The following is a 14,193-nucleotide window of genomic DNA, read 5'->3' on the forward strand; positions in this document are numbered from 1 at the left end:
TACAAAAATTAGCCAGGCATGGTGGCAGGTGCCTGTAATCTCAGCTACTCAGGGGGCTGAGGCAGGAGAATCATTTGAACCCAGGAGGCAAATGTTGCAGTGAGCCGAGATCGCATCATTGCACTCCAGCCTGGGCGACAAGAGCAAACTCCATCTCAAAAAACAAAAACAAAAATTTTAATGTTCATATCGCCTGGGCATCTTGTTGGAAAGCAGATCTTGTTTCAATAGATCTAGAGTGGAGCCCAGGTTCTGCCTTTTCAACAAGTTCCTGGGTGATGCCAAATGCTGTTGGACTGAGGATCATGCTAAGTAGCAAAGACATAAAAATTAACTGTTATAAGGCAGGATGGGAAGTTTCTAGGGCTAATGTTAATATGTGCAATCACATGCTGTACTGTTATTACAGTTTATGACAAGTCTCAATTCTTTGTCTAGAGAGGTTGGGAGTTCTCAGTTGGAATTTCGCTGGCAACCGAAGGTTGCCCTGGCAGTAGTGAAGCAGCTGAATAAAGAGTCAGTTTCCTGCTGCATTAGCCGCTGCTCATACTCCATCATCAGGGCAAAACCAGAATATGCCTTTTTTTAATGAAAGGCAAAAGAAACCTTTCCTTTATTGGCATTTCCTATATCATCTATTTTCGTCTCATTGTAACTCTGCAACCTTCACATCCCAACATATTCTCCCCACTCCCCAATGCTTGGTTCAACTCAAGTCTTTCTATATAATTCATATGCCAGGCATTAAAGTCTCAAAAATGGTTTCCTTGATGTTTTGGTTAGTTTGCTCTTGAATATTCATAGAAACCAAACACTAGATGTTGCTTAAACCCAAAAGAACCCCATGTTCCCCATGTTCTAACCCAAAAGCTAAAAGATGAAAAGGATCTAAAAGTTTATCTAGTCCCAAAATCCCCAAAGGCACTTGGCTCAGGTGCTCTTGAGGGATGTGGGAGTCACAGCCAGGGCTGTCACAGTGCAGCAGGTTAAACCATCACATACGCCCCTAGACTAGTTGTTGCATCATAATTACAATGCAGCTGCACCTGGGTGATGGAACCAGAGGCTCAGTATGAACTTCAACTCAAAACCTAGATTTTAGAACCAGGTGACCCGGATTCCTAAAGGGGTTTGGCACCCACCTTAGTTAATTGCACTAGAATTTTAAAGTCAGTGACTAGGAAAACCAAGACTTAGATACAGCTTGAGGATTCTCTGGATAAGTGAACAACCACGGCCAACTTTCAAGTGTGTTCTCACTTAACGAAACTAGGGGCGACTATAATAGACACAGTCCCTTAATTTGACCTCATCTTCTATCTTTTACTAATATCTGAGCCCATTACACATACTAGAGAAAGGATAATTTCACCAAGATCTATGAGGGCTCATGCTCATCCTTTCTCAAACCCAGTCCTCTGCTGGACTCTGGAGAACACCACAAAATGCTGCTGCATTTAAGTTCATTATATGAAACACCCAACTTCATTATACACTATATGATATGTACCCCAAATAAAGTCAAAACAACTAGAAGATTTTCAAAAATTAATATACATACAAGCAAACAAAAATTAAAATACAAAAAAACCAAAAATCATGGAAGTAATCATAAAGGATGGTTTCTGAGGTCTTCTTATAATTCTTATATGCTGAATACACTCTTTAGTTGACTGCTAGGCATCAAAAGATGTACAGAATTTTTTAAAAGAGAAAAATATTTTTTTGTAAAAGAAACGTATCTCAATCAATTTTAGCGGTGGAACACAAGAATTCTCAACAGGAAAAATAAAGCCAATTGCTACAGTTTGCAAAAGAGGAAATCAATGCCTTCCGAAAGTAGAGAAAAGTAGCCATCACATGGTTATTAGGAGAGTGAGGCCTGGAACCAAGGTCTATTATTAACCGCAAGGACCTGTGGTCTCTCTTACGCATCATGCTGTACTTACAGATTTTAGAACTTAGTATACTATCTTCACATAGTAAGCTCTTAAATGTTTATTTATTTTGCCCAAAAGCAGCAAATATTCCCTGCAAGAGAATATGAAACTCATATTGTTAAATCAGACCCCCGCTGATGCTTCTTATTTTGGTACTGCTTTCATGTCACTAAAGAGATCTTTATTAATGAGCCAGTTCATAGTTCATGTTCTGGCCCCATTTCTAAGATATTATATCCAGAAATTAGAACAAGTATGTTTAAAACGTTCAAAACCGTTTTGCTTTTGTAATGGGGAAAAATGAGATTCATCTCAGTATCAACAAAAGTATTATAGGTTTTCCATTTATTACAAAGCACACTGATAATCAATTAAGGAACCCATAAAAATAAAAACAGTAAGTTACTCAATATTCCTTCTTATAATCGATTTTTTAAGAAAAGGATTTAATTACCAGTTTGAGGCTGCAGAACTTTGGAATCTTCTGATGTTTTAGCTGTAGGTACAATCCATGGCTTTTCAGTTGAAGCTATATTGAAAAGAAATGGAATTTGCTGAAGATTTTTTTTTTTTTTTTTTTTTTTTTTTGAGGAGAACAAGACAGAAATAGGTTGCTGGTATGGTTAAGTGGCTACCAGAAGCCTACAATATACTAATACAATAAAAAGTCATTATATATCAGTAAGAAATCAGTACTTATCCATCCAGAGAACATTTAATTAGTGGTCAGAGAGAGACCAGAGTTTGGTGCAGACTGTCAACATTTTTAAGGACAAAAAGCTAAGTGGATTATGTGGAATTAAGACTGATGGATTTTACTGAATTTGTTGAAAATCCAAACAAATAGATTCATTTAAAAAAAATCAAATCAACTACTTGTTTGCCTATCAGTTCGTGGGGTTTGCAGAAATAAGATGCAGTAAATGTGTCCTGCAGAATTAAGCAATCACCACCCACAGCCTTAATATTTAATTTAAGGTACCCTTATTACCCAATGTGCCCCCAGGTTTCTCAAAAGGGAAGGGTGTTTTTGCCTCGGAAAATTCTGGAAGCCTTTTTGGAGCTGTAATGAAACACATAAGGAAAGTTAGATGACTTGAGGTGCAAGTAACAAAGATTTTTAAAATGTTAAGCTTGAAAAACAAAAGCAAACACGAAAAGGCAAATCATGTTAAGAGACCATTAGTAGTATTTCTTACATCTCTGTTTCAATGTTGAATAATGTAACAAAATTTCTTTTTCAATTTTTTATAGTTAAGTGACTAAATTTAAGCTACTGTATTTGGAATATTTTTTCCACCCTTATTAAACCAGTTTCCTGATTTCTTCAGCGATGTTTATGTGTGTTCTTAAAAATATTTCATTTAAATTTAAATCAAGCCAACACATCTGAACTAGAAAATGTCCATTTGAAAGCTTTTAAAAATAGAATTTCGGTAACTACGTGGCTTTATATGTAAGCTCCTCCCTCATCTTTTTTTTTTTTTTTTTTTTTTTGAGATGGAGTCTCGCTCTGTCACCCAGGTTGCAGTGCATGGCATGATCTTGGCTCACTGCAGCCTCCACCTCCCGGGTTCAAGCGATTCTCCTGTCTCAGCCTCCTGAGTAGCTGGGATTACAGGTGCGTGCCACCATGCCAGGCTAATTTTTGTATTTTTAGTAGAGACAGGGTTTCACCATGTTGGCCAGGGTGGTCTCCAACTACTGACCTCAGGCAATCCACCCATCTCAGCCTCCCAAAGTGTTGGGATTACAGGCATGAGCCACTGCACCCCACTCTCATTTTTTTTCATACTTCACTCAGAAAAATTCTAAGAATTCTAAGAAGCAGTCTGCAGAAATATCATAAATATATCTTCTCTGTTAAGAGTGATGAGAGTAAAAACATTTACAAAAAATACAGAAATTATCAATTTGTTCAGTGACATACTGATTCTGAATTAAAAGAATCACACATAATATTAAAATATGATCACTTAAAAGAAAAACAACCCAACCAGAATGATTCGTCATAGGGAGAGCCTCTTTGGGATCCTAAACTTGAAGACTGTGTCACCTTTAAGGGATTGGGTATACATTAGCGTAATTAATTCACAGGATTTCTTTGAAGCATGCATACAATATCCAAGGTAATAATAAAGCTGCAGTATTTATCAATTTTTACCTAGAGTGCTCAGTGGCAATTCAAACTGAGGTATTACAATAGTTTGCAATGTTTCCGGGGTCCTTTTGCTGACAACTACAATACAAAAAGAGTGCAGTTAGCAACTCCTAGACTTGGGTTTTGATGTTGTGGCTCAACCATGATCATGCACAGCAAACTTTGTAACAGACTCTTGCACACAGAGCAGCCAATACCTTTAATGGAAATTACAACTTTCTGTGGAAAAGTTACATAGCTGTCAAAATGTGAAGGTATACATTCAAAAGGCAGTGGTGTGGCAGAGAAGATCAACATCAAATTACAGAACAAAACACATGCTGCTGCTTTTCTTCAGGGGAAAGAGAACAACAAAGCAAGTTAGATTCTCTTGGGCTAAGAAACATCAAACATGGGTGGCATGAAATTCTTATTTAAAAGCATGACACTTTTGGGGTTTCACCCCAAATTTAGTATGCACAAGACTTCCCAAAGCCAATTTAAGCAGAAAGCACAGAATCAAGACTTCCAGGTTTCCTTCATTCTCCCCCAAGATTTGGGGGTTAAAAGGTTGGTATTCTGTCTATATAACCCAGAGACTGGTTAAAAAGGGCATTCAGTTAGCAATTAGCATCCAGATTTGCCCAGAAGGTCAGTCACCAGGATCAGCCATGTGGTTAACTCTTTAGTGGAATCTGTCCAAGAAATAGGAAGGTTAACCACTGCCAGGAAGGAAGGAAAAGGAGAAAGTGGGGAGGGAGAGAGAAGTTAAGGCATCAGGTTTCTTTCCTGTGAGTCCAGGGAGTTATTTTCTTGTTACTTCTTTTTTTTTTTTTTTTTTTTTTTTTTAAGAAAAAAAAAAAAAGTTCTTAGAATTACCCAGTGTTGTTTCTGAAACATCTAATGCACCAGATGTAGTGGGTTTAGTGGTTCTTGGAACTGTTTCAGGAGTCTCTGAAAGGTAAAAACACAACTTTACAAATTAAGATAAAGGGAAGCAACCAAAGACCAGGAGACACATTTTGTTGCCTTTCAGAATAAGAAACTGATATTTGTACAGCCCATTTCTTTTTGTGTTACTATGTAAAGAGCTCCTTGGCTTGTCTCAAGTGCCTGAGCTGACACTCCTCTCCAACTGGTCCTTTCTGGGTTTGCTTTCTATCCAAAAAAGCACTCTGACCTGACTTTCATTGAAGCACTTACAAGCTTAATCACAATTTTAAATCTGCCTTTTTCTTTATCTCCAGGGCTTAGCAGAATACCTGGGGTATAGTAAACAAGCACATGATAATAGTTTATTATTTTTTAAATCATTTATTGAAGAATCTGAAGGATAATCAAGATAATAGTTTATTAAATGAATAAATGGGCAAATAATAGGATGACTTGGGGCTAAAAGTCTTACTTAGAGCTATCATATTACAAGACTTCACTCTTACACTCCAATGAACATGCAAAGCTTGAAAATGAATTGAAATTATGATCAGAATTTAAATCCTCAGCCACAGGTTTGTCCCAAATGCTAGATTAAAGGTAATAAAAAGCTCAATTAAATAGTTTTGGAGAAATAAGAACTAAGATCACTGGGATCTGAAATGAATCGAGAGCCAGAAACCCCCAGAATGTTGCAGGGCAAGAACACAAAATAAACACAATAACCCTGAGTAATAAGTTGTGGTGTTTTCCTAAGTGTTTCTGAAGTGGAAAACTCTGAGGAGGGTTTGGCAGAGGACTAAAAAAATGTAGACTCTCCCATCAGAAATGCTGCCAAGAGAAAAAAGTATAATTGGGGAAAGTGGGCAGAATCTTTGAGGGAGAAAGGGACTGGGAGTCACCCACTGGGCCATGCCTATGCTTTTCTGGATATTGATCACATATACTGAAGTCAGAAACCATCTAGGAATTTCATCCAAATGGGTCACTCCAGGAGCTACCTCTGCTCCAAATCCCGTGAAGGTGGGGATGAAAGGTCCATCTGTCTTCTTTAGAAAAGGACCATATTCATCTTGCTCTCTCAGACATATTCCTACTTCAGTGGATTTCGTGAAGTTATTTCACTGCCACAACAACTTTTATCTTCTCTGGACCACTTATGAATCCAAAAGTTTAGTAAAAGGTATATCATCAATATTTCAAGTTATAGGATTTTGTGGACTGAAAAATTCACTTCAGATTGGAGTTACTCTGCTAAATATAGATTGTGGGGAATTCTTGCCAGATGTCTGTTTCGTCAAGTCCTGGATAAGGTGGTACTACTCTGGAAAAAACTCTAGCTCAAAGATTAATGTCCCCCCACCCCCCCGCCGCCCCGCCAGACTGGACTTGAGTAGTTCTTTCATAGAAGAAATGCTTAATGTTAGTAATGGTGATAAACTATGGAGAAAACACTTACTGCATTAATTCTTTAAAGGGTTGTTACTGAACTATTCTATATTCTCTACACTAGGATTGCTAAAGTTCCAGAGACATTTGTTTCTAATGATTCAAGTATTTTCACAGATATTAAGCTACGGATTTGTGAAGAATATATGGCATTTTGCTACACTGACCCCTTGTGAAAGTAGAAAGTAGAAATGAAAAATGGTCTCACGTCATCATACACAAGGACAGCACCAAACTTGTGGTATGATGTTTTAATATAAAAATATTTCAGTGTTTAACTAATAATTTTCATTTAGAGTAAAAAATACAGCTTCTGTATTACTTATCAGTTATGTGATTCAATAGCTCATTTTGCAGCTGTTGTTTTCCCAAACGTTAGAGACATGGAATCTCCTACTGTTTTGCATTTATGATCAAAATGAATTTCCTACTGGCTCTTTACTGAAAAAAAGGCTGCAGATTAGTATTTGAAAAAAAAGCATTTTTTTCTTTTCTCAAGGTCAACAACATAGCAATCTCATTACCTGTCGTGGATCGTGCTGAGATTTTTTCAACTTCTGGTGTTTTAGATTTGGCAGGTAATGCCAAGGTTTCATTCTTAGCTAAAAAGTCAAAGAACAAACAATTTACCTCATTTGCAGTGTCCAAAAATACATCCCTCAATGCATAATCAAGTAGCAGACTAAAAATCTAATCTTGCACTCCCTTCCCCACCAGCCAGTCAACAACTTTATTGTGTGTCTCTAGCAGGAACTAATATGTCTTCAAAATTCTTTCTTATTAACCCTAGATAATTCTTTAAGATCTAAATTGTCATTGACATGAAGGAAAAAAATTCACAACCCAATACTTGGATACATCTCAAGTCATCTGATTGATAAATAGAATTTCTGGAAGGCATAGGTTGCATTGCAAATGCTTCCTGGAATTTTACATTCAAGTACTCACAATTTTAAAAAATTCATCTATAGAAAATTTCCATTATTATACATGGTAAAAAATGTAATAAGTTATGACATTGAGATTTTAGAAAACCACAAACAACACACATAGGAAACTAAGCTATTTGAAAATATTTGTGGTAAAACATTAAACAGTAAATTGTATTTGAGCCTCATATTGATGTAGATCTTCTCTTTTAATCTCTATGGAAATTCAGTACAAAGAATAAAATAATTTTTTTCCAGTTTTCCTCTTTATGTAACTATTTGAGAAACTTCCTTTTAAAATGTGGATGTTCTTTTTCAAAGAAAGAAAAGTAACATTTCTAAGGCTGTGTTCCCCAGCAATTATGGTATTCCCCATTTGAAAGGGTATAATTAGGATTAATTCTATTCAGTTATTTTCCGTGTTGAATCATAATATTACCTGCTCATAGTATTTTGAAACAGTCTAGTGGCATGAAAGAATTTATGTCCCTTTGGGATACCCTGATCATGCCACCTTGAGCCGATTATATAATCCGACAGGATTTTTCAGAGTCCTAAGGCTATATAGAACTTAGATTTCTCAACTTTGGCACTATTGATATTTGAGGCTAGATTATTTTTTGTATGGGTGGCTGACCTGTATACTGTAGGATGTTGAACAGTATTCTTGGCTTCTACCCATTGGATTCCAACAGTGCTCTCACAAACTTTTGGAATATTTTGTGCTCCACAGATACTGTTCTACCAACCAAAAGTATCTCCAGGCAATTCTAAATATTCCCTAAGGGACAAAATTGCTCCCTGCTGAAACCTTTAATTGTCACACACAAAATTCTTTGAACATTCATTTTATAATCTGTAGTTCACTTTATTTTTATAAAGACCACTTTCTTCTTTTCTGTTAATGTGGGTTCAAAAATATTTATTTAATTCTGATGAGCTCGAAGACAATTAGAAAGTCATCTTTTTCCCAATGTTTATAGAAGCAAATCAGTTTTCAATCTCTACTTGATAAAGGCATACAACAGATTTCTAGATAGCTAATTCTCAGGAGTGATTTAAAATGCCACCAATAAGTGTCATAAGTGATAATTTGCAACAAATTGTGTGTTTCTGAAGTTGCAAAGCATGTTTGCACAACAAAATATTTAATAGCATTGTTCAAATTAATTTAGCAGGGCATAAAAAGGAATTTTTAAAAAATCTAGCATAATTTTATAAATTCTATTTTTAAAATGTCTAAATTTTATCAATTTTCCTGACATCTTTTGTGTGAACAATTCTGATTGTTAACACAGAAAAAACATTCAGATCATGAATTTTTCAAGCACTCTGTTCCTATTACTTTCAACATGCACCATAGGAAGTTTTTTAAAATGTAAAATTATAAGGTTTCCTTTCACGATCTCTTGTCTTTCAGTGTCCTCTTCTCTTTCCAAGCCTCCTTCCTGATTAAGAATATCTCATGTTCTCAGTGAGTCCCTGGCTGACCTAGGATCTCTTATTATTTGTTTGTTTAATCATCCAGATCCTAGACTTTCACAGGCAATGCTCTCAATTTCTTTATTCAAAACATGTTCTTAGCTGGCAATCACATTAGCCTAAAATCAGGCTGTTAAGGAAAAAAGGCAAACTACCCCTTCCTAAGAGACGTTTGTATTCTTTGTATATTACTAATTCCTTTTACAGGCATATCGTTTTTTCTTCTTCCTTTTTTTTTTTTTTTTTTTGGCAGGGTCTCACTCTGTTACCCAGGCTGGAGTGCAGTAGCATGACAATAGCTCACTGCAGCCTCAAACTTCAAACTCCTGGGCTCAAGTGAAACAATTCTCCTGCCTCTGCCTCCCTAGTAGTAGCTGGAATTACAAGCACGTGCCACAGCACCTAGCTTATTACTATTATTATTTTGTAAAAATGGGATCTCACTATGTTGCCAGGCTGGTCTTGAACTCTTGAGCTCAAGTGATCCTCCTGCCTCAGCCTCCCAAAGTGCTGGGATTACAAGTGGGAGCCACTGCACCAGGCCATACTGTATATCTATAAATGGTATTTTAGACATCAGATAACTTAGTAGATAGTGAGGGTATTTGAATGGGGAACTCTTGATATATCAGCCCCTGAGCATTCACCCACACTATCTTATGCACAACTGCAATCTTGGCAATAGGAAAGTAAAATGCAATCAGAACACAGCCTAAAACCCAGGAAATTCCTTTTCCTCTATTTCTTCTGTACCTTTTTCCATCACAGTTGTTTCCTTTAATTTTTGGCAGGCTAGGTCTTGACTTTGGCAAACCCTTTGTATGTCCCTTAGGGATGTGTGTGTAATCCTAATTTTTTGTTTATATCTCTCATTATTCACACCATGTGTTCTTAGAACAAGCTATTATACTTCTTGATGTCCCATTATGAGCTCTGCTGGAATGAGGATGTTGTTTTTAGGATTTACTACCTCAAAAATACAGCTTTTCTGAGTTGCAGTGATAATTAACTTTAGGGAAGTTTATTTCTCCCTTCATGGCATAAAGGACTGTTTATGTCCACACTTTGCAAAAAACAGTGCTTCTGTGCAGCAAAGAAGGCAATAAACAAAATGAAAAGGCAGCCTATGCATTGAGAGAAAATATTTGCAAACCACATGTATCTGATAAAGGGTTAAGATCCAAAGTATATAAGGAGCTTACACAAAATAGCAAAACAAAATAACACAACCACCCTCAACCCCAAATAACCTAATTAAAACATGGGCAAAGGACCTGAACAGACATTTCTCTAAAGAAGACATAAAAAATGGCTACCAGGTATGAAAAAAAAAGTGCTCAACGTTACTGATCATCAGGGAAATGCAAAATTAAGACCACACTGATATATCACCTCACTTCCGTTAGGATGGATATTAAGCAAAACGATAAAAGATAGGTGTTGGCAAGGGTGTGGAGAAAAGAAAATTCTTGTTTACTGTTGGGGTAGAAATGTAAACTGGTCCAGCCATTATAGAAAATGGTATGAAGTTTCCTCAAAAAATTAAAAATAGAACTACCGTTTGACTCAGCAATCTCTCTTCTGGACATACATCCAAAGGAAATGAAATCAGCACCTCATAGAGATACATGTAGTCCCACATTCACTCCAGCATTGTTCACAACAACCAAGGTATGGAAATGACTTAAATGTTCATGGATGAATGTATAAAGAAATTATGGTACACACACACTGGAGTATTATTCAGCCTTAAAAAAGGAGGTCCTGCCATTTGCAATAACATGGATAAATCTGGAGGATATTATGCTAAATGAAATAAGCCAAGCACAGAAAGAAAAACACTGCATGATTTCACTCATGTGGAATCTAAAAAAAGTCACATATATAGAGAATAAAACTGTTTTATGAGGGATGGGATGGAGAGGGGGAAATAGAGAAATGTAGAACAGAGGGTAAAAAGTTGCAGATGCATAGGATGAATAAGACTATAAATCTAATATAGAAAACAAGAACTATAATTACAATATTGTATATTAGAAAATTAAGATTTTTGGTACTCTTACCACATACACAAATGGTAACTATGCAAGAGGATGGATATTAATTTGCTTGAGTATAGGGACTATTTCACTATGTATACATATAAGAAAACTTCATGCTGCCTGCTTGAAGCATATACAATAAAACATTAAAAAAATTTTATATGTAGTTTTTTTTAAGAAACATGGTCTACTAAGTTGGTACATTTGTTGGGTAGGATTCTGCTTTGATTTATTGGACATTTTCAAACGTACTGGCTATCAGTCTCTTCACTGTGTCATATGGTTTGGCTGTGTCCCCACCCAAATCTCATCTTGAACTCCCACATGTTGTGGGAGGGGCCTGATGGGAGGTGATTGAATCATGGGGGCAGAGCTTTCCCATGCTATTCTCGTGATAGTGAATAAGACTCATGAGATCTGATGGCTTTAAAAACAGGAGTTTGCCTGCACAAGCTCTCTTTGCCTGCTGCCATCCATGTAAGACATGACTTGCTCCTCCTTGCCTTCCATCATATATGTGAGGCTTCTCCAGCCATGTGAAACTATACGTCCAATTAAACCTCTTTGTAAATTGCTCAGTCTCAGGTATGTCTTTACCTGCAGTGTGAAAATGGACTAATACAGTAAGAAATTCTCCATGTGTTAAATTTTCTATGCGTTCTATCTGTTATCATTAGCATCAATACTTTAAGAGACCAGGTCTTGCTCTGTTGCCCAGGCTGGAGTACAGTGGTGCAATCAGAGCTCACTGAAACCTCAAACTCACAGACTTAAGTGATCCTCCTGCCTCAGCCTTCTGAGTAGTTAGGACTACAGGCATGTGCCATCATGCCTGGCTATTTTTTTTATTTTAATATTTTTTTAAAGATGGGGTCTTGCTAGATTACCTATGCTTGTCTTGCATTGCTAAGTCTCAAACGATTCCCTGGCTTCAGCCTCCCCAAGTGCTGGGGTTACAGGCATGAACCACCCCATCTTGCCCCATGTATTCAATTTAAGATAGGCATTTCCCTCAAAAGCCAAGTTTAAAAACATATTTACTATTTTCATAGTTTTAATTACTTGCATTTTACTATTTGCATTTAATTTTCTGTATTAAAATCATACTTAATTCTGGGCTTTTAGTGAATCATATCAGAAAAGCAAAACTAAAAACAAATCACAAGACAAAAATTCACTTTAATTCCTTACAGAAAGCAAAAATGCTAAATTGGTATTATGGTAGCATGCAGGACTTTAAAACAGTTTTTAAAAGATTAGGAAACATCACTCAAGACTAAGCACTGAGTAATAGACCATGACATCTTCCGGTTCAAAACTGACAGCAATGGTCTGAGAAACGCCCCTGCTCATTTTCTGTCTCCTTCACAAACCCTGCTTTCTGTAGTTTTGATGGACACATTAGGGACCCAATCAATAAGAGATTACAAAAGATACAGTCTCTGGGCAGAGAACAGGATAATGCAAGAGTTCTGAGCTTTAACTCTTCCAAACACAGATTCACTGAGGGAACTTAATTTGGAAGCATCCTGGCAGCATCACATTTACATGATGTAGGGTTGGGTCACAGGGTTTTATAGCTAAAGGGAGGTGATCAAGTCTGATGTACAAATTAAGAAAATGAAGTCCAGAGTTACTTATCTATTTTCTGGGAAGTAACTCACTCTAGGACTACTAGATATGACTATATTAAAATAAAAATATAAGGATTGCACAAAATCACAAAGATATATTGGCAAATATTTTCATATCTTACTAAGATGTTGAACCATAAGTTTTGAAAACTTTTCCAAACTTATAACTGGATTGCCTCAGATCAGACAAGCAAAAAATGAAAAAAATTAACTTAAACTTTCAGGTAACACTATTTATGCAAAGTTAAATGTCTGGATATTTGAAAAACACATGAAGAGATACCAATTTCTTTTCAGGTTTTTTAAAAAAATTAAGTAGCTTGACATTAAGTGGACAAAACTTCTAAACATCTCTACATAGCCCTATTCCCTAAAGAAGAAAATTGGAAACAAGAAAAATACATCAACATTTGATATCTCGTTAGATATGATGTCTTTTTTCCCCCAGTAAATCTCCAGGGCAGGGAGGAAAAGGGGGAAAAAGGAAATGAGTTATTGGCTTGTGGGATCCGCACTGTACCAGCAGCTACTTGTCAGGAACATCAACGGCTTGTTCCCAGTGGATGCATGCTCTTGATAACAGAGAGATCACACCAAGCCCTGGCCTGACCAGAGGGTCTGCCCACCTAGGACCCCAGCCTATTGTCATGTTTCGCGGTATTTTATTGAATTAAAAAATATTCGGGTTATATCTTATTTATCATTTCTTCTCTCTCTCTCAAAGCCAAAAAAGAGGAAATATCAACAGAAGGGGACAGGTAAGGCCCCCAGTAAGGGAGGAGAAAGTAAGTGCCTTATCTGAGGTCCCAGTATGAGCAGGTGCCGTGTCTGGGTAATTCACCATCATAGCCCCCAGCAACCTGTGGTTCTGACATAGGGTAACACATAGTATTTGTTGAATGAATGTTGCCAAACAGGGGCTTGGGACTCCGTTTCTTTATCCATACAATGTGCTGGATTCAATCATTTATTAAACATTAAAGTTTATAGCCAGTGCCTAGCTCAGGGAATACATTCTGTATTCTTAAGGCTTGTTCAATTTCTACTGCACTATTTCTTCCAAATTTATTAACAGCCCAAGGCATTCTCTAGAGACATTGGAGGGGTAGTTCTCAAAGTGTGGTTCCTATACCAGCAGTGTCAGTGTCACCTGGAAACTTGTCAGAAATGCAAATTCTGGATCTACTGAATCTAATTCTGGAGGTGGGTGGGGGGAGTGGGGTGGCAGCAGTCTTGGTGTTAAGCCCTCCAGGTGCTCCTGATGTTTGATCAAGGTTGAGATTCTCTGCTAAGAGACAATTCAGAGCCTAATTTGATACTCAAATGCAGCAACCAACTCAGCCCAGTGACCTCCACATTTATTCCCTGGCCCCTTTTTAAGTGGATTTTCCGTTTTTTCTTTTACTGTTATGTTTTAAGGTTTTTTAAACACTGAACTCATAACCGGTTCTTTCTAGAAATAGGAAGCAGTATCAATCTCAAGTAAATAATAATTCTAATGAATCTGAATTTCACATCAATTCTCATTGAAAATACCTAGTCGCCCCTTAATATTATAGTAAGTATAATTTAGAATTACTTTATTAGAAAATTATACATATATATTTATATTTTGAAGAATTTCATAAACATTCACTCTTATTT

The 14,193-nt window shown here is 36.7% G+C and overlaps 1 protein-coding gene across 21 annotated transcripts in view; it reads right to left on the reverse strand.

Moving 5' to 3' along the window:
- ABI3BP (ABI family member 3 binding protein) overlaps positions 1-14,193 on the reverse strand; it is a 260,542-nt gene that overhangs the window by 111,989 nt on the left and 134,360 nt on the right. For 17 of the 21 annotated variants that reach the window (XM_030940138.1, XM_030940197.1, XM_030940157.1 and 14 more), the window contains exons 10-14: positions 6,987-7,064; positions 4,960-5,034; positions 4,105-4,179; positions 2,932-3,003; positions 2,395-2,469 (exon numbers count right to left, since the gene is read on the reverse strand). In XM_030940138.1, coding sequence (XP_030795998.1) covers positions 2,395-2,469; positions 2,932-3,003; positions 4,105-4,179; positions 4,960-5,034; positions 6,987-7,064 — 375 coding nt within the window. The remainder of the gene's footprint in view (positions 1-2,394; positions 2,470-2,931; positions 3,004-4,104; positions 4,180-4,959; positions 5,035-6,986; positions 7,065-14,193) is intronic. The other 4 variants (XM_030940179.1, XM_030940187.1, XM_030940191.1 and 1 more) reach the window with 2 other exon arrangements.

The sequence above is a fragment of the Rhinopithecus roxellana genome, chromosome 1 (genome assembly GCF_007565055.1).
Source record: "Rhinopithecus roxellana isolate Shanxi Qingling chromosome 1, ASM756505v1, whole genome shotgun sequence".
NCBI classification, from domain to species: domain Eukaryota; kingdom Metazoa; phylum Chordata; class Mammalia; order Primates; family Cercopithecidae; genus Rhinopithecus; species Rhinopithecus roxellana.